The following is a 19,853-nucleotide window of genomic DNA, read 5'->3' as shown; positions in this document are numbered from 1 at the left end:
AGAGAGGCTGGAGACCCCATGGTTGGCAAAGACCAGTGCCCAGGCACCACACAGCTAACCTTCTTCTGTGGCAGGTCTTTGATACAAACTGAGTCCCTCTGTCACAGACTTCCATTAAATAACAAAAGAAGAGATAAATAGGGAGATTAACTGCAATTGCAAACAAAGGCAATGATAGTGTGAACTCAACCCAGAAAAGCGTCTCTTCTCTCCACTGGATCCTTCAGACACAGAATACAACAGCAATCTAAAACCAACAGGAAAACCGGACCGAGGCTGGAGAGCAATCTCATGGCACCATCTGGAAATAACATCCATGACAAATAGGAGTTCCCTGGTTCCTATTAGACTCCAATTTTAACTTTTATTATTTTTCCATTTGTTTTTTGTATTTACACCTTGTCTCCTGAACTAGAATTATGGACTCTGAGAGCTGAGATTAGATTAGAATCTTCCCAGCCTCCCCATAGTTTTTAAACACAGTGCTGGCCACAAAAACAGTACTCAACAATACTTCTTTGGCTCGAGAATGATACTTTGAAATTGGCTTTGGGAAGTCTTAGCAGCCAAGCAGACTGCTCAAGACCTACTTCCTAGAAGCAAGAGAATGCAATGGCAGACTTCTCGAGACTCAGAAAAGGATCAGCTCAACAAGACACAGGAGGGGGCTGCCATCTTGATGGGAAACAAGATGGAATAGAGAAGAAGTATTGGTATGAAGGAAAAGGCTAAGGGAAATGAAAGGTGGATCTTCACGGCAATACAACAGAGAGAGCTAAGATGCCATGTCAGGGATGGGTCTACAGAGGAAGGAAATGCATAGATGCAGGCCTACTCTTCCTCTCTGATAGGGAACAGTATTGCATGTTCACTCTGTAAATAATCAACATATTAAGTTAATTGCTCTAGACAAGAAGACTAGGAAAGGTGTTAAGAGGAACCCCCTTGCCCTCCAATGACATATTTGCCCCACTGGCCTAAAAAACCTTCCCAGATGACGTGACAGGGAATAGACAGCAAAGGCTCTTAGAGACTGAGTGACTTATGAATACCAGCTCCTCGTCTTAGCCCATAGGTTAAAGCAGCTGCTGCCCCTGGTCCCCAGCAAACTGTCTGTGGTTCTAACTGCCCTGGGGCAGAGCCACGTGTCTTGCTTCCTCAGCTACTCCCCCAGTGGGGATTTATCTCTGCCTGACACACACCAAGGGCAGGATGGAATTCTCCCAGGAACTGCTGGTCTTGAAAGTCATATGACATTCGACCTCAACTCCCATCCCTTTTATTCCCCCTGAAGATTGAGAAACTCAGCAACTATCCTAGGTGTCCTTGACCACAGACTTGCAAGGATCTTTCCTCTGACCCCTTGGTTTGCTGAGAAGATGATACTCATCATTCCTGTCTGTGGTTGCTGCTTCCAACACTCAATCCCACATCACAGTTCATCACCCAAGCAGGTCCCTACACTGCCAGGCAGTGGTCATGATCTAGGTACAAAGAACATCTGTATGCATGTACTTCCCACATCAACCCTCCCCGGAGAGCCGTCTCATATTAATCTTACAAACAAGGGCTCTCAGATTTATCTAGACATTCAAGTCCAAGTCTCTGCACCCCAGGGAGTGCTGTCTACATTGCACACCGTGCCTGTGAGACATGCTCCCTCACACACTGCCACTTGCATGCTACAGATAGGTATAGTATGCTCACGTAGTACGTGGCCCGGGTCTAAGCTCCAGGGAGAGAAGTGTGAATTAAACAGCTGTGGTCACTCTCCTCGAGGCGCTTACAATACTGAGAAAGGGGACAAAGCATGTCAGCAGGCAATTCCCAATGGTTTGCCCATGATGACAGAAGTTCAGAGTTCTCTGGAACACACGGGGCTGCAGATCTGCACAGCCCTACAGAGAAAGAGACATCTCTGCTGCACCGGCAGGGTTAGGTCAAAATTAGCCAGACATCCCATGCAAAGGGAACAGCCCTCAGGTGAACCAGTGTGACACTTGAGGGAACTGAGACCATTTGGGCCAGCCGAAAAAGGCCGGGGGTGGGGGTGTTAGAGAAGATTCTGGCAAAGTCCACACCAGCCAGAGTATGAAGAGTTTATTTAGCCCTGTTAAGGAATTTGGATTTTGTCCTGTGGTCCCTGGGGAGCCCTTGAAGAGTTTTAAGCAGGAGACTAATAAGATCAGGTATGCATTTAAGAACGCTCACACCAGGCACCTGGGTGGCTCAGTGGGGTAAAGCCTCTGCCTTCGGCTCAGGTCATGATCCCAGGGTCCTGGGATCAAGCCCTGCATCCAGCTCTCTGCTCAGCAGGGAGCCTGCTTCCTCTTCTCTCTCTCTCTCTGCCTGCCTCTCTGCCTACTTGTGAGCTGTCCAAATAAATAAATAAAATCTTTTTAAAAAAGAAGAAGAAGGTGGCTTACACCAGCTAAAGTGTGGGAATTGGCCTGAAGGCAGATAGCATGAATGCAGGGAGCCACTGAAGTCCTTGTCCCTTGGACGTAATGGGGTGGGGGAACTGTTCCTTCTCTGAGGCAATGAGAGGAAGAATGAAACCAGGTGGAATGCTGTGAGAGATACAGAGGACGAGGACAGAGGGGAGGACAGGGGATAGATGCGTTGAGTGAGGATGGCAGTGGAGGGAGGGGCAGGAGCACGTGGGGGAGTGCCCATCCTGGACGGTGAGATGAGAAAAAGCAAGAGGAAGGAGAGGGATTTGGGGAAGCGGGGTGGGGGTTGGGGGACGATCAGTTCCTCAAGTGTGTTTGTCAAGAAAAAAAAAAAAAAAAAAGAAAAGAAATAAAGAAATAAACCAGGACAGGGAGGGAGATCTGGGAGCTGTCTGTGGGGATGACAAGTGAAGGCACTGGTGTGATGGGGTGTCTGGGGAGAAGAGGTCACACGGGGAGAGGGTCACGACAAAACCCTGCCCACACCTGATTCGCAGCGTCTAAGGAACAGCTGCAGAAGAGGAGACAGAAGGAGCAACCCGGGCGAGAGAGGGCTGATGTGACGTGGAAGCCAAGAAAGAGAAGGGTTTGCACTCTGCGGACAGTATCCGGCACGGCCCTGGGCGCACCATGGCTGCTGTGGGATCAGTGACGGCTCAGTGTCACGGGAAACCAGGCTTGTGAAAGAGCAGCCAGAGGACTGCATTCCTTCTCCCTTCCAAGCCCAGGCCTTGCCCCGAGGTGGAGATTTCTGAGCAGTGCACAGAGCCGCCTGCCAGCCCCCATGCTGGAAATACCCCCTCAGCAAAGCTGCCTTCCTGAAATGAGCCGTGCAGCCAACGACTCCCAGATAGGAGTGCCTTGGTGCCAGGAGGAGACCCTCAGGAGCGCCCGGGTTGAGTCACAGAGCCTTGTCCCTGGCCCTGCCCAAGGTACAGCCTCCCCGACATAGACCTAGCCTCCTCCCCATGAGCAGCAGCTGAGGCTGTCCTCCAGAGGAACAGTGCACCCTGGAGAAAGTCAGCACAGGTCCAAGCACCAGGGACCCAGACTAGCTTCCTGAGCCACTTCATTAAGGGAATGTGCCTCTGTCAGGTCAGGAAGGAGTCAGGAGTCTCCCTTTCCTAATGATCAGAACTCAGTCTGGAGCCTGAGAGAGGGGAAGCAGGGGGGCTGAGGGCGGTGTGGGCTGGGCAGGTACAGAGATGCAGGTGGGCAAGGAAGAATGTGGCAGAAATGGGGGTCACCTTCTTTCTCATCTCTTCCGCCTCCCCTGCACTCTCTTCTTCTCCTCAGGGCTGGGCTTTCTCAGGGAAGAGTTTGTCTTGACAACTGGAGATCAGGAACACATGTGGGTGGGGTGGCCTGGAGCAGTGACAAGTGCAGAGTTAAGGGAAAATGGTCCCATGTGGACAGCACGGCCCTCGGCGCACACCTCTTCAGTGGGCAAGTCCATTTTAGCTGAGCGCTGTGCTGCAGGGGAGAGACTGGAACAGCTCATGGCTTCCCGCGCTGGGTCTGCCAGCCCTGGCACGGCAGCTCTTTTGAGCAGGTTCACCTCAGCACAAAGCAGCTCCCTCCAGGACAAATGTGGGCACCACCAAGGCTTGGGGGACTCCAGCCCAGGCCCTCTGTCAGGGCTTCTCTGAAGAGTCACTGTGGAGACAGCCTGGACTGCCTCAGTATCTCCCCTTTTCTTTCTCTACTCTGGTTTTCTCCAGAATTGACATGAATTTCAGCAGCTCTGCAACATTGTTCTTATATCTTCCTGATTCTCGAAAATCCAAATGGGTGAGTGGACGCTATGGGAGCAGGCACTACGAGGAGTCTTTCACCAAGCAGGGAAGGATTATCAAGCCCTGTGGAGTCCTAGGTTCTGGGGATGGACAGAGCCAACAATCTGACAGTTAGAGTCCCCCCGCTTGGCAGAACTTACAGGATGAAAATAGCCCCGTCTTCTGAGTGGCCTGGCCCACAGCTAAGATGCTGCCTGTCTGGCAGGCAAAGGCCAGCTTGAGCCCACAGAGCCCAGCACAGAGACTTATGAGAATGTCTGCTGAACCGAATTCAGTCTGAGTGGCATCAAATGTTCCTGCATTTCTCTCCCAAAGGGGACAGGCCCTAGCTGAAGAGAGCACATCCATAAATCTGTCACAAGCCTGAACACCCTAATAAGGGAACTGGGGTGGAGACCCAAGAAGCCTAAACTGAGAGGAAATTTAGTCCCCTTCCTTGGAAACTTCCCATCTGCAGTCACAAGCCAAGCAGCCAGACTCGGAAAATAGCAGTGACATAATTCACACTTCTCCCTCATCAAGCAGAGGGCCGTCGCGGCACTCTGGCCTCTGCTCACGCTGTTCCCCTGCCTGGAATGCCCTCCTCTTCCTACTTCCTCTAACAAAATCCTACACCACTAAAGAACTTAACAGACAAAACAACATGATACCTGGGATATATGGGATCCAGAAAGATTTGGGGGGTGGAGAGGGAATGCGGAGAGAAGAGATCGTTAAAATCAAATTGACTCAGTGTCTATAGTTAATGAAGCATGATGGTGGGTAGAGTTTTCTAATATGTCCTATACATCCATGAAAGCCGGGTCAATCCTACCTTGTCATGTAGCTTTCCTGACTACGCTCCACTTATGGAAAGGCCCCTCCCAGTCATACCCTAGTGGCTTAGCCAGGGTTAGCCACAGTGGTGCAATGATTTACTGTAGCCATTTATTATGGATTTGTTTCATAGCCTTTCAGTTGCCCTTTAAATTCCATGGCAGAGAGGAGAAGGGAAAGGCTTCTTTCCCTTTCTTTCTTAAGGGTCCCCCATGTATAGGAGACCAGACCGCATGTTTCTCACATAGACCAGATCCTAGGCCACTTTGCCAGCGCAATGTTGGGCTCTCAGCAGGTATCTCATACATATTTGTTGGCAAATATGTAGAAGTCATTGAGTAAACATCAGCACGACCACCCAGCAGACTATAGACAGCCATCAAAGATAATGGACATGGAGATGAACCATTAGAGATGGTGGACTCTGAAAAACAATCTGAGGGTTTTGGAGGGGCAGGGGGTGGGAGGTTGGGTGAACATGGTGATGGGTATTATGGAGGGCACGTATTGCATGGAGCACTGGGTGTGGTGCATAAACAATGAATTCTGGAACACTGGAATCAAAAAAATAAATAAAAATTTTTAAAAAGATAATGGACAAGTTTCTAATGATGTGCAGAGGGATTAGTACTGTTATGTAAAAAATAATCAATGCACAAAATCATGGGGATGGTATGATCCATCCCCATGGTATGAGTAGAAAAAAGACTGGTTGGAGCTCAAAATGAGCGGGTTTCTGGGGCGGGGTTATTAGGAATCTTTTTTTGTTTTGTTTTCATACTTTCAAAGTGTAATTTAACATCATATGCAACAGGAGTCAGCAACCTTCTGTCAAGGGTCACATAGTAAATATTTTCAGCTTCACAGGCCATACAGTCTTTGTCACAACTACTCAGCTCTGCCAACACTACCTGAAAGCAGCCATAGACAATATCTAAATGAATCGTGGTGGCTCTGGTTCAATATGATTTTATTTACAGAAGTAGGTGGAGGACTGGATGTGTTTCACAACCAGCCATAATTGGCCAGCCTCGGACCTATTAATTAATAATCAGAAAAAAATGTTATTTAAGTTATAGTAAGCATGTATTCTCAACTATAACTAAAAGCTCTCGATAATGTGATTAATAGAGAAGAGCAGGGCACAAACATCTTACAGTGCTTTATTCCAGTACCCTTGCATCATAAAACACTCAAAATTGTAAGTCATAATTCTGTGCTGGATAAAAAAGTAAAAATTCACAGTACCAGTAATTAATACAAATTTTAGCTCTATTTTTAAGCCCACTATATGTATGCCATTTATTTAGATTTTCTTTTATCTCTTTCCATAAAGTTTTAAATTATTTTAGAGGGTTCCCAGAAATTATTATTTTTAATGCATAATTTGGGATGAACAGAAATCGGCAATTTTTTTTTTTTCTCCCTGCAGATTTTCTGAAGCGAAGGCCCTCGGAGAAAGTATAAATGAAACAAGAAGCAAAATTGGTAAGCAGATGTTATTCTGTAAGCGTCTTTCACAGACCATTTTCCTGATGAAAATCAGGTCATGATGTCCCTCCAAATAACCATCAGGCCGAGTTTCAGGACATCCCTGCCAAGGAAGCCGCTTTGAGAGTGCCTTTCCTTGGAAGTTTGTCATCTCCCCTACCATCCATCAGGAAAAGTGTTTTCTTTTGTCTAGAACTTGAACTTTTCATCCTCATGAAGGCCTGAGCTCTAGCATCCCAATGAGAAAGTTTTGCTTTTCCCCCAGTGTTCCTCAACAATAGCTCAACTAGTCATAAAGGCAAGACTACAGTGAAGTTTCATATTTTCAAGTGCTGTGAAACACTTCTACACCCACCCCCCAAAAGCTTATACTTAGCATTTTTGGCACAGGCATGCATTTTTCAGCACCATTCAATAAGCCCGTGGAAGGAGGAGAAGGAAAATGAGCCTCTGTGCCTTGCCAGGACACAGGCTGCCCAGCAGGGCCCCGCCATGTAGGTGAACATCCCTGGAAAGATGAGGTTAAGGCAGGAGGCAAACTCAATTAAAGTATGCTTCATATTTTTCTCAAAGTGAGAGGAAAATGTTGCCTTTATCCCAAACTAGAAGACACCTAGGGACCCATCTCCCAGGCTGGGGCAGCTCTGTAGAGCAGAGCAGAGCAGAGCAGTGCCTTTGCCTCTTGTCAGAGAGGCTGACTTCCTACATCTATCTCCCTTGTCCCCGTCTTCCTCCCCTCATACATGAGGGTAGGACAGAAGCCACTGTGAGTGTCCTCATTGGCTTTTCCTGCAGAATATGGAAAATTACAGCAGCTTCAAACACTCAGTCCCTAAATAGGAGTCTTACGTTCTTCTCTGCTGCCTGAGGCAGCCAGGCCCTGGGCCATGCCCAACACCATGCAGAGAATCTCTATAGTCTTAGGGGTTCGTAACCTAAGATCTGGGAACTCGGACAGGGGGAAAATTAGCCTTTATTTTCACCAACCTCTAACTGCAATTAAGCGTATTTTCAGGGATGAATGGAGGCAGCTGACCCCAGTAGGACTAGCAACACCTGTCATCCATGGAAATTGCAGACATTTTCATTCCACAGCCCAGTGTGGCAGATATCAAAAAATATCTTTTATACACATCAGGACTTCAAAATTATGGTAGTTATTAGACTCAGCATTTGATCTTATTATTTGATGCATTTATATAAAAGCATATAGATATTTCTGTACCACAAAAAGTAAAATTTGGATAACTATTTCAGTATAACTCATTTCTCTTAAAATCCTTTTTTTTCCCCATGCTATGTACCAAAAAAATCATCATTCTGAGGAAGGGTCCATGGTTTTATCAGACTGCCAGAAGGATCCCTGGCAAAAAACAAAGATTACAAACTCCTTTCTTGACCTGGATTTCCAAACCCCTAAAACTGCATGAAAAAGAAAACTGGATGTTAAGGGTGTGTACATTTTTCTGGAGAGGTCTGATTATCAGAAGGGTCAGTGACCCAAACCAGTAAGGAAATTGGCTCTATGGCAGTGCCCCATCAGCTATGCCAGGACTTGAGGGCTAAGGAGAAGCCCAGGCCCAGCAGCAGGACCATTCTGGCCCACCTGGATTGATGACCTGGAAGAAAGGGAGGTAAGGAGAGAAGGAGAAGCAGGCCTCAGTGTATCTGGGGTGGAATTAGCAGGCTTATGCGACTCAAAGGATCCAGTGGTCTGTTTTTATCCCAGGAGGGATAAGAGGGAAAGACCTTTTATAAACTGCTTCTCCCCAAAAAGTAATATGAAGTTTTTCTCTTGAAAAATATCTCTCTCTGGGGAGGAGTCAAGATGGCGGAGAAGTAGCAGGCTGAGACTACTTCAGCTAGCAGGATATCAGCTAGATAGCTTATCTAAACATTGCAAACACCTAAAATCCAACGGGAGATCAAAGAGAAGAACAGCAATTCTAGAAACAGAAAATCAACCACTTTCTGAAAGGTAGGACTGGCGGAGAAGTGAATCCAAAGCGACGGGAAGATAGACCGTGGCAGGCGAGGCCAGCTTCCGGCAAGCGGTGGAAGGATGGAGCACAAAATCAGGACTTTTAAAAGTCTGTTCCGCTGAGTGACATCACTCCAGAGGCTAAACTGGGGTGAAGCCCACGCGGGGTCAGTGTGGCCCCAGGTCCTACAGGATCACAGAAGGATTGGGGGTGTCTGAGTGTTGCAGAGCTTATAGGTATTAGAATGGGGAAGCCAGCTACAGAGACAGAGCCGAGGAGTGAGCTCTCAATTTGGGGTTACCTTGAACCAGTCACAGCCTGGGTGAGCTCGGAGCGCAGCCAGAGGCCAGGGAGACGAGAGTGATTGGGTGCTATTCTCTGAGGGCGCACTGAGGAGCAGGGCCCTGAGCTCTTGGCTCCTCTGGGCCGGAGACTGGGAGGCCGCCATTTTCATTCCCATCCTCTGGAACTCTATGGAAAGCGCTCAGGGACCAAAAGATCCAGAAAACGAACTCCAGCAGATTACTCAGCCCGGCCCCTGGTAAGGACGGTGCAATTCTGCCTGGGGCGTAGACACTTGAGAATCAATACAACAGGCTTCTCCCCCAGAAGATCAACAAGAAATCCAGCCAGGACCAAGTTCACCTACCAAGGAGTACAGGTTCAATACCAAGGAGAGCAGCAGAATTCCAGAGGAGCAGAGAGCAAAGCACTGAACTCATGGCTTTCCCCCCATGATTCATTAGTTTTGCAGTTAATTTAATTTGTTTTTTGTTTCTTTGTTTGTTTTGTTTTATTTATTCAATTTTTTTTTCTTTTTCTTCTGCTAAATTTTTTTAAATTTTACCTTTTCTTTTTTAACTTTTTTAACTAGTTTATCTAATATATATATATTTTTATTTTTTCTTTATTTGTTTTCTTTTTTTAATTGTTTCTTTTATTTTTTTCTGAACCTCTTTTTATCCCCTTTCTCCCCACCCCTGCCACGATTTGGGGTCTCTTCTGATTTGGTTAAAGCATATTTTCCTGGAGTCTTTGCCACCCTTTTAGTTTTTTACTTGCTCCTTCATATACTCTTATCTGGACAAAATGACAAGACGGAAAAACCCACCACAAAAAAAGGAACAAGAGGCAGTACCAAAGGCTAGGGACCTAATCAATACAGACATTGGTAATATGTCAGATATAGAGTTCAGAATGATGATTCTCAAGGTTCTAGCCGGGCTCGAAAAAGGCATGGAAGGATATTAGAAGAAAGGATAGAAAGGATTAGAAAAGGATATTAGAGAAAACCTCTCGGGAGATATAAAAGCCCTTTCTGGAGAAATAAAAGAACTAAAATCTAACCAGGTTGAAATTAAAAAAGGAATTAATGAGGTGCAATAAAAAATGGAGGCTCTCACTGCTAGGATAAATGAGGCAGAAGAAAGAATTAGTGATATAGAAGAGCAAATGACAGAGAATAAAGAAGCTGAGCAAAAGGGGGACAAACAGCTACTGGACCATGAGGGGAGAATTCGAGAGATAAGGGACACCATAAAATGAATCAACATTAGAATAATTGGGACTCCAGAAGAAGAAGAAAGAGAGAGAGGAGCAGAAGGTATATTGGAGAGAATTATTGGAGAGAATTTCCCTAATATGGCAAAGGGAACAAGCATCAAAATCCAGGAGGCGCAGAGATCCCCCCTCAAAATCAACAAGAATAGGTCCACACCCCATCACCTAATAGTAAAATTTACAAGTCTTAGTGACAAAGAGAAAATCCTGAAAGCAGCCCGAGAAAAAAAGTCTGTAAAATACCATGGTAAAAATATTAGATTGGCAGCAGACTTATCCACAGAGACCTGGCAGGCCAGAAAGAACTGGCATGATATATTCAGAGCGCTAAATGAGAAAAACATGCAGCCAAGAATACTATATCCAGCTAGGCTATCAATGAAAATAGAAGGAGAGATAAAAAGCTTCCAGGACAAACAAAAACTGAAAGAATTTGCAAACACCAAACCAGCTCTACAGGAAATATTGAAAGGGGTCCTCTAAGCAAAGAGAGAGCCTAAATGAAGTAGATCAGAAAGGAACAGAGACAATATATAGTAACAGTCACCTTACAGGCAATACAATGGCACTAAATTCATATCTCTCAATAGTTATCCTGAATGTTAATGGGCTAAATGCCCCAATCAAAAGACACAAGGTATCAAAATGGATAAAAAAACAAAACCCATCTATATGTTGCCTACAAGAAACTCATTTCAGACCCGAAGACACCTCCAGATTTAAAGTGAGGGGGTGGAAAACAATTTACCATGCTAATGGACATCAGAAGAAAGCAGGGGTGGCAATCCTTATATCAGATAAATTAGATTTTAAGTAAAAGACTATAATAAGAGATGAGGAAGGAAACTATATCACACTCAAAGGGTCTGTCCAACAAGAAGATCTATCAATTTTAAATATCTATGCCCCTAACATGGGAGCAGCCAACTATATAAACCAATTAATAACAAAATCAAAGAAACACATCAACAATAATACAATAATAGTAAGGGACTTTAACACTCCCCTCACTGAAATGGACAGATCAACCAAGCAAAAGATCAACAAGGAAATAAAGGCCTTAAATGACACACTGGACCAGATGGACATCACAGATATATTCAGAACATTTCATCCCAAAGCAACAGAATACACATTCTTCTCTGGTGCACATGGAACATTCTCCAGAATAGATCACATCCTGGGTCCTAAATCAGGTCTCAACTGGTATCAAAAGATTGGAATCATTCCCTGCATATTTTCAGACCACAATACTCTGAAGCTAGAATTCAATCACAAGAGGAAATTTGGAAAGAACCCAAATACATGGAGACGAAACAGCATCCTTCTAAAGAATGAATGGGTCAACCAGGAAATTGAAGAAGAATTGAAAAAATCATGGAAACAAATGATAATGAAAACACAATGGTTCAAAATCTGTGGGACACAGAGCAAAGGGAGTTCTGAGAGGGAAATATATAGTGGTACAAGCCTTTCTCAAGAAACAAGAAAGGTCTCAGGTACAAAACCTAACCCTACACCTAAAGGAGCTGGAAAAAGAACAAGAAAGAAACCCTATACCCAGCAGGAGAAGAGAAATCATAAAGATCAGAGCAGAAATCAATGAAATAGAAACCAAAAAAACAATAGAACAAATCAATGAAAAGAGGAGCTGGTTCTTTAAAAGAATTAATAAGATTGATAAACCCCTGCCAGACTTATCAAAAAGAAAATCTGAGAAAGAACCCAAATAAATAAAATCATGAATGAAAGAGGAGAGATCACAACAAACAATTATAAGAACATACTATGAGCAACTCTACGCAAACAAATTTGAAAATCTAGATGAAATGGATGCATTTCTAGAGACATATAAACTACCACAACTGAACCAGGAAGAATTAGAAAACATAAACAGACCCATAACCAGTAAGGAGATTGAAACAGTCATCAAAAATCTCCAAACAAACAAAAGCCCAGGGCCAGACGGCTTCCCAGGGGAATTCTACCAAACGTATAAAGAAGAACTAATTCCTAGTCTCCTGAAACTTCCAAAATATAGAAATGGAAGGAAAACTTCCAAACTCAGTTTATGAGGCCAGCATCACTTTGATCTCAAAACCAGACAAGGATCCCACCAAAAAAGAGCACTACAGACCAATATCCTTGAGGAACACAGATGTGAAAATTCTCACCAAAATGCTAGGCAATAGGATTCAACAGTACATTAAAAGGATTATTCACCACGACTAAGTGGGATTTATTCCAGGGCTGCAAGGTTGGTTCAACATCCGCAAATCAGTCAATGTGATACAACACATCAATAAAAGAAAGAACAAGAACCATATGATACTCTCAATAGATGCTGAAAAAGCATTTGACAAAGTACAGCATCCCTTCCTGATCAAAACTCTTCAAAGTGTAGGGATAGAGGGCACATCCTCAATATCATCAAAGCCATCTATGAAAAACCCACCGTAAATATCATTCTCAATGGAGAAAAACTGAAAGCTTTTCTGCTAAGGTCAGGAACACGGCAGGGATGTCCATTATCACCACTGCTATTCAACATAGACCTAGAAGTCCTAGCCTCAGCAATCAGACAACAAAAGGAAATTAAAGGCATCCAAATCGGCAAAGAAGAAGTCATACTATCACTCTTCGCAGATGATATGATACTATATGTGGAAAACCCAAAAGACTCCACTCCAAAACTGCTAGAACTTGTACAGGAATTCAGTAAAGTGTCAGGATATAAAATCAATGCACAGAAACCAGTTGCATTTCTCTACACCAACAACAAGACAGAAGAAAGAGAAATTAAGGAGTCAATCCCATTTACAATTGCACCCAAAACCATAAGATACCTAGGAATAAACCTAACCAAAGAGGCACAGAATCTATACTCAGAAAACTATAAAATACTCATGAAAGAAATTGAGGAAGACACAAAGAAATGGAAAAATGTTCCATGCTCCTGGATTGGAAGAATAAATATTGTGAAAATGTCTATGCTACCTAAAGACATTTAATGCAATTCCTATCAAAATACCATCCATCTTTTTCAAAAAATGAAACAAATAATTCTAAAATTTATATGGAACCAGAAAAGACCTCGAATAGCCAAAGGAATATTGAAAAAGAAAGCCAACGTTGGTGGCATCACAATTCCAGACTTCAAGCTCTATTACAAAGCTGTCATCATCAAGACAGCATGGTACTGGCACAAAAACAGACACATAGATCAGTGGAACAGAATAGAGGGCCCAGAAATAGACCTAATCTTCGACAAAGCAGGAAAGAATGTCCAATGGAAAAAAGACAGCCTCTTCAATAAATGGTGTTGGGAAAATTGGACAGCCACATACAGAAAAATAAAATCGGACCATTTCCTTACACCACACACAAAAATAGACTCAAAATGGATGAAGGACCTCAATGTACGAAAGGAATCCATCAAAATCCTGGAGGAGAACACAGGCAGCAACCTCTTCGACCTCAGCCGCAGCAACATCTTCCTAGGAACTTCGCCAAAGGCAAGGGAAGCGAGGGCAAAAATGAACTATTGGGATTTCATCAAGATCAAAAGCTTTTGCACAGCAAAGGAAACAGTTAACAAAACCAAAAGACAACTGACAGAATGGGAGAAGATATTTGCAAATGACATATCAGATAAAGGGCTAGTTTCCAAAATCTATAAAGAACTTAGCAATCTCAACACCCAAAGAACAAATAATCCAATCAAGATATGGGCAGAAGACATGAATAGACATTTCTGCAAAGAAGACATCCAGATGGCCAACAGACACATGAAAAAGTGCTCCACATCACTTGGCATCAGGGAAATACAAATCAAAATTACAATGAGATATCACCTCACACCAGTCAGAATGACTAAAATTAACAAGTCAGGAAATGACAGATGCTGATGAGAATGTGGAGAAAGGGGAACCCTTCTACACTGTTGGTGGGAATGCAAGCTGGTGCAACCACTCTGGAAAACAGCTTGGAGGTTCCTCAACAAGTTGAAAATAGAGCTAACCTACGACCCAGCAATTGCACTACTGGGTATTTACCCTAAAGATACAAACGTAGTGATCCAAATGGGCACGTGCACCCGAATGTTTATAGCAGCAATGTCTACAATAGCCAAACTTTGAAAAGAACCTAAATGTCTATCGACAGATGAATAGATAAAGAAGATGTGGTATATATACACAATGGAGTACTATGCAGCCATCAAAAGAAATGAAATCTTGCCATTTGCAACGGCGTGGATGGAACTAGAGGGTATCATGCTTAGCGAAACTAGTCAATTGGAAAGACAACTATTATATGATCTCCCTGATATGAGGAAGTGGAGATGCAACATGGGGGGTTAAGGGGGTAGGAGAAGAATGAATGAAGCAAGATGGGATTGGGAGGGAGACAATAAGTGACTCTTAATCTCACAAAACAAACTGAGGGTTGCTCGGGAGAGGGTGTTTGGGAGAGGGAGGTGGGGTTATGGACATTGGGGAGGGTATGTGCTATGATGAGTGCTGTGAAGTGTGTAAACCTGGAAATTCACAGACCTGTACCACTGGGGATAAAAATACATTATATGTTTATAAAAAATTTAAAAAAATAAAAATAAAAATAATTATAGGTTGGAGTTAAAAAAGAAAAAAGAAAAATATCTCTCTCAACCAAAATAAACCAAAGTGTTCATTCCAACACTAGTGAAATAGACTCATGATGAAAGACACCAATGGCCTATACTAATATAGTTTTTCACTGTGAGTACAGGTGGTTGTCACAAATAATTCTGAATTTCTCCCTAGTTTTGGTGCAATATTGTATGTTCATAGATCTGGTTTGCCACATTCTCAAGAGGAGGCAAGTCAGACGTTGACCTACAGCTCTGCAGGTTGTGCCCTGTCCAAGTCCAGGTTCCGAGGGGGGGGTGCTGTAATTTATTCTCAGTGAGGATGATCTGGACACACAAAGGGTCCAGATATGTCAGCAGAAACCCTGGGAAGTGGACCTTTGTTTTTTCTGGGTCATAACAAGCAGAGCTCATACCAGTGTTGAGATTCAAGCATTCACCACTACCAAGAAAGTAGCTAGTTTAGTTGTCCCAATAGTCCCAATGTCACTTTTCCCTTACTTTGTGCAAAGAGAAGACTAAAACCCATCCCCTGGCCACCCAACTTCCTAATGTGCTTTTGATCCAAGGTGGCCCAGGTGAGATGGATCACTGATATTCAGCCTTATTACTGAACAAGTTGTCATGGTCCGTGACTTAAGGAAGCAGCCTGCCATCACTGCATGTCAGAGACAAGGTTAAGATTAAGGAAGTGTTAGGTGGAACTTGTACACACATTTAAATTTAAAATCTCCAAGGGAGTCTTGAAGGAAACTGACTTCAGGAGATTTGTGACCTTTCTAAGCACGCTTTTTCCTAGGGAGAAATTAAATCAAGTGGAATTTTTAGTCCCCAGTGACTGAAATCTTAGACTTAGTGAATCTAAAAGTCAGGAGGTGGGAGCTTGGCACAGTTGTACCATCACATGTGTGGTATGGTGACTCAGCTCCACTCCCAAACTGTGCCACATCCTGCCTCTGGACCCTGAGGCAGGAATGGGATGCTGTGGAGTACACATGGAATTGGCCTGCAGAAAGGAAATGAAAACTGTTTGTGAACTACAGATTACCCAGCCCATGTGTTTCAAGTTCAGGTTCCTTCCTGGGTAATTTTTCTCTGATATTGTGATCTAGAACTGTCACTTGAGTGTCATCCTCAAAAATTCTTAAAGGCTAACAATTCAGTTATAACCACATAATATCTAATTTTACATGGCATAATGTCAACCAAAACTCCCATGTTATTTTCTTTTCTTGTAATAAGCCAACACAAACTAGGTGGATAAACTCTTGCCATAAAATCCTTTTCTGTCCCTCTTCTGTACACCATTTACATCAATTCTGATGTCGAATCAGTTGAAATCAGAAATGGAAGAAATAGCCAATTTAGAATCTCCCCGAAAAATGTAGAGTCTTTGTTTCTGTAGAAGAGGTGTCTTCATTGTATTTATGTGTCCCATACACAAGAGCATTAGACTGCATTTCACCACCTGGGCTGTGTATTTGACACATTCACATATGCCCTGCTTCCATTCATCATACCTCTGACACTGCAATTGAGTCCAAACTGAGGGGAAGGAAGATAGACTGTGTGAGAAGCAGTGGCATCAACCAAGCCACTTTTCACTTGCTAGAATTCTGGCATTCCTTCTTCTACATCAGTGTTCTACCACAGGCAGCATTGTCTTTGGCAACAAGGAACAATGAAGGGCTGTCCTTTGGCATGAGGCCCACACCTAGACCAGTCCAGGAGTCAGCTCCTTTAGGAGAGAGGAAAGAGCTTGATTGACAACCTCTTCATCTTCCACTGACCCCTCCAGGCCTAAATGAAAACTAACATCACAGGATGCCACACAGAAGGGTTTTCACTAGTGGGCCAATCAGTGATCAATTCAAAAGTCACAAAAAATGTAATGGCAGTAGCTGTTAGCAGGAGGTAAAGGGAAATGCTAGAAAGCTAACAAAATGCTCTGGAAGGTTTCTTTCTTCTAACTCAACTTCAAAGAACCCCAACCACCCCTCCCTACATTTGAACAACACTCTTTTATAAAATGTTTCTCTTACATATTTGGGCATTAAGAAAAATCATTTCTCAGATCCAGGTCTCCATCAGCAGGGTAAATAGGATGATTTTCAGTTGTGTGCCTTTCTGTCCTGGGATCTTCCCTTGAGGTTTGCTTTTGGACCTGTTGGTGCATGTTGATTTCTAGTAGCTTATCCAGGAGTAGGGGAAAGATGACATCTGGGTCATTTTGCTAGCTTATGAAGACCTGAATTAAGTATATCTTTTGTTACTCTTTGTCACTAGTCCCAATTAACAACTGCCCTAACAACAGCTTCCACCATGTATTAAGCACTGACTGTGTCGTGCCAAAATTTGACATACGCTATCTCATTTAATCCTCACAAAGAAGAGCCATGACCTACAGGGGAACAGGAGTATTACCTTATGTCATATATTATAGATAATGATTTTTAGTGTTAATGCATCTGAAAATCAAGATATATTTGGCCATTTTTTTCACAGTTTACAAGCCTCTAGAATGAAGATGAGTCTTAACATTGATGTAATCTAGGTTCTGTGAAATAGGGAATTATCATTATTTTGCAGATTTTTTAAAAAATGAAGTTTCAGTGAGGTTTCCTGCTATGTGACTAAGTAAGAATCAAATTTCATTTCTGTCCAACTCCAAAATGTTTTTTTAACATCTTTATTTTATTTTACTTTTTTTGGTGTTCCAAGATTCATTGTTTATACACCACACCCAGCACTCCATGCAATACATGCCCTCCTTAATACCTACCACCAGGCTCACCCATCCTCCCACCTCCCTCCCTTCCAAATCCCTGTTTGTTTCTCAGAGTCCACAGTCTCTCGTGCTTCACCTCCCCCTCCGATTTCCCCCAATTCACTTTTCCTTTCCTTCTCCTAATATCCTCCAAAACTTTTAAATACAGTTTATGATCTCCATAAATTCAGATTAATCTGACTTTGACATTTGTTTCTGAGTTTAAAATTTTACTCAGCTGTTACTCAGGTCTCTCTTTGGCCTTTATCCGTTGTACCCAACAAAAGACTCAAACTTCAGTCTAGCTCATGGACACACAGCTCATGAAGGTGAAAAGGGTCTTTGTAACATGATTAACGAGAGGTTGTCTTGTGCCTGTTGGGGCTCAGTTGCAGGGGCGGGTGGTACCTGAAACACAGCCTGCCCTTGCTGTCATTTCCATGTGCACCAGCCCAGGCTTGTGTCTGCTCTTAGGAAGGGATGACTTTTTCTGGTTTGCAGAAAGATATGCTATGGACTTGCAGCAAGCCTGGTAGGATTCAGTGCCCCACATGGGTTTCAACCATTCTCTTCAGTGGTTTAGAAAATGAAATAGTGGGGTTGTATTTTCAAGCTCTGTACAACTGAGTGGGTTTACTGATGCTTCAGGAAACATGAGAGAATTTAAAGCAGTAACTTAGATGAGGTGTAGTAGGAATGAGTGTCATGAAGTACTTATGCTTCATGTAAAACAGTAACCAATAAGCACTGGAGAAAGCCTGATTAAGGAAAGGCATAGAAATCATGAGTGACCACAAGATAAAAATATGTTACCACCAAGTGAGAAAATACTACATTCTCAAAACTAAGAAACGCAGAAGCCAAGACTTCCGCTCTGCCCAGCACTTCCTTGTGCACATTGCATTTGCTCCATGAGGAGAGAGATGGTTCAGAGAAAAGCAGCTGAGGGAATGAGTAGATCTTTGGCTTTATGAAACAGTTCACCACATGTTTATTTTAAATAACAAGCTCTGTCTGTGCTCTAAAGTATTTGTGTGATTGTTTTAAACTACATTTATCAACAAAACTCAATTCAGGGGCGCCTGGGTGGCTCAGCGGGTTAAGCCGCTGCCTTCGGCTCAGGTCATGAACTCCCAAGTCCTCGGATCGAGCCCCGCATCGGGCTCTCTGCTCAGCAGGGAGCCTGCTTCCTCCTCTCTCTCTACCTGCCTCTCTGCCTGCTTGTAATCTCTGTCAAATAAATAAATAAAATCTTTAAAAAAAAAAAAAACTCCATTCATTTATGCTCAACTTGTATTGGCCAGGATGTTTGGCTATAAGCATGAAAGGAAATTTACTGTCTCATGTAACCCGGAAGAAGTACAGTTGGCTTCACATGTACCTTCTTTCCCTCCTCCTCCTCTTCTTCCTTTTCTGTTTCTCCTCCCCTGCCTACCCCTCCTTCCATTCCTCCTCCTTCGGTTCTACTTGACTAAGTTCCCTAATGGCTTAACCCCACTTAGTGACAAGGTACCCCTGAAAAATCTCAGTTTACATGGCCTGTGGAATTCATAATCCCAGTAATGCAATCTTTCCCAACAAAATTGGCAGAAAGTCCCTGGAGTGAGGACACTTAGCCTCACTTAAGTCATGTGTCCATCCCTAAAGCAATCCCTCCAGCCAAGGGAAATGAAACATGTTTGTTGGTTGGGCCCAGAAGCTCCACCCATTCCTCAGGTTGCATGGATGGGAGGGTTAATCCGCCTGCACCACATAAACTGAACAAGATTTGTGAGGAATTGAAGAGTTTTCTTTCTCCAAAGGAAGGAATGCTGGGCACACAACAACCAAGTTCACTACAGACCTTTCAGAAATGTGTCTGTGGTTTGAAACAGAAAAATATCTGTAAGGGAATGAATTGTAGGTCCTATGAGAAAAGATAACAGTTAAAGTGATTTATCCTATACAAAAGATATCTGTGCACGGGAAATTTAAAAAGTTTGTTTTAAGTATCAGTGCTTCTATTATGATGGAAGAAATGCAGAATTGCATGTGAAAAAATAACCAGGCTGGCAAGAAAATTGAGATTGGGGCGACCTCTCAAAACCCATGTAACTTTATAACTGGAGCTCTAATGAAACCAATTACAATCCAAATAAAAATAATGCTATAAACAGAAGGAAGTGTTAAATTTAGATAAGGAAACACTATCTAAAACATTGATTTGTTGTCCAGTTTGAGGCTTTGCGAGAGAAGAGGGGCCATCAGGAAGGGTTGAGGTGCTGAGTTACGGAAATGTGACCAATACCCACAAAGACTGGAACTGCCGCACAACAAGAAAGCCCACTGACCATGCTAGACCAGGAGAAGAAACGCTGTGTA

General features: G+C 43.3%; 1 protein-coding gene across 3 annotated transcripts in view; it reads left to right on the top strand.

The window, feature by feature from the left end:
- The window catches only part of KIF6 (kinesin family member 6), a 454,418-nt gene that overhangs the window by 357,131 nt on the left and 77,434 nt on the right, over positions 1-19,853 (top strand). For all 3 annotated transcript variants that reach the window (XM_013062608.2, XM_013062612.2, XM_013062603.2), the window contains one exon: positions 6,498-6,553. In XM_013062608.2, coding sequence (XP_012918062.1) covers positions 6,498-6,553 — 56 coding nt within the window. The remainder of the gene's footprint in view (positions 1-6,497; positions 6,554-19,853) is intronic.

This window comes from Mustela putorius, unplaced genomic scaffold (genome assembly GCF_011764305.1).
Source record: "Mustela putorius furo isolate JIRA1106 unplaced genomic scaffold, ASM1176430v1.1 tig00003983_pilon_pilon_pilon, whole genome shotgun sequence".
NCBI classification, from domain to species: Eukaryota; Metazoa; Chordata; class Mammalia; order Carnivora; family Mustelidae; genus Mustela; species Mustela putorius.
This window is presented reverse-complemented; position numbering and strand designations above follow the sequence as displayed.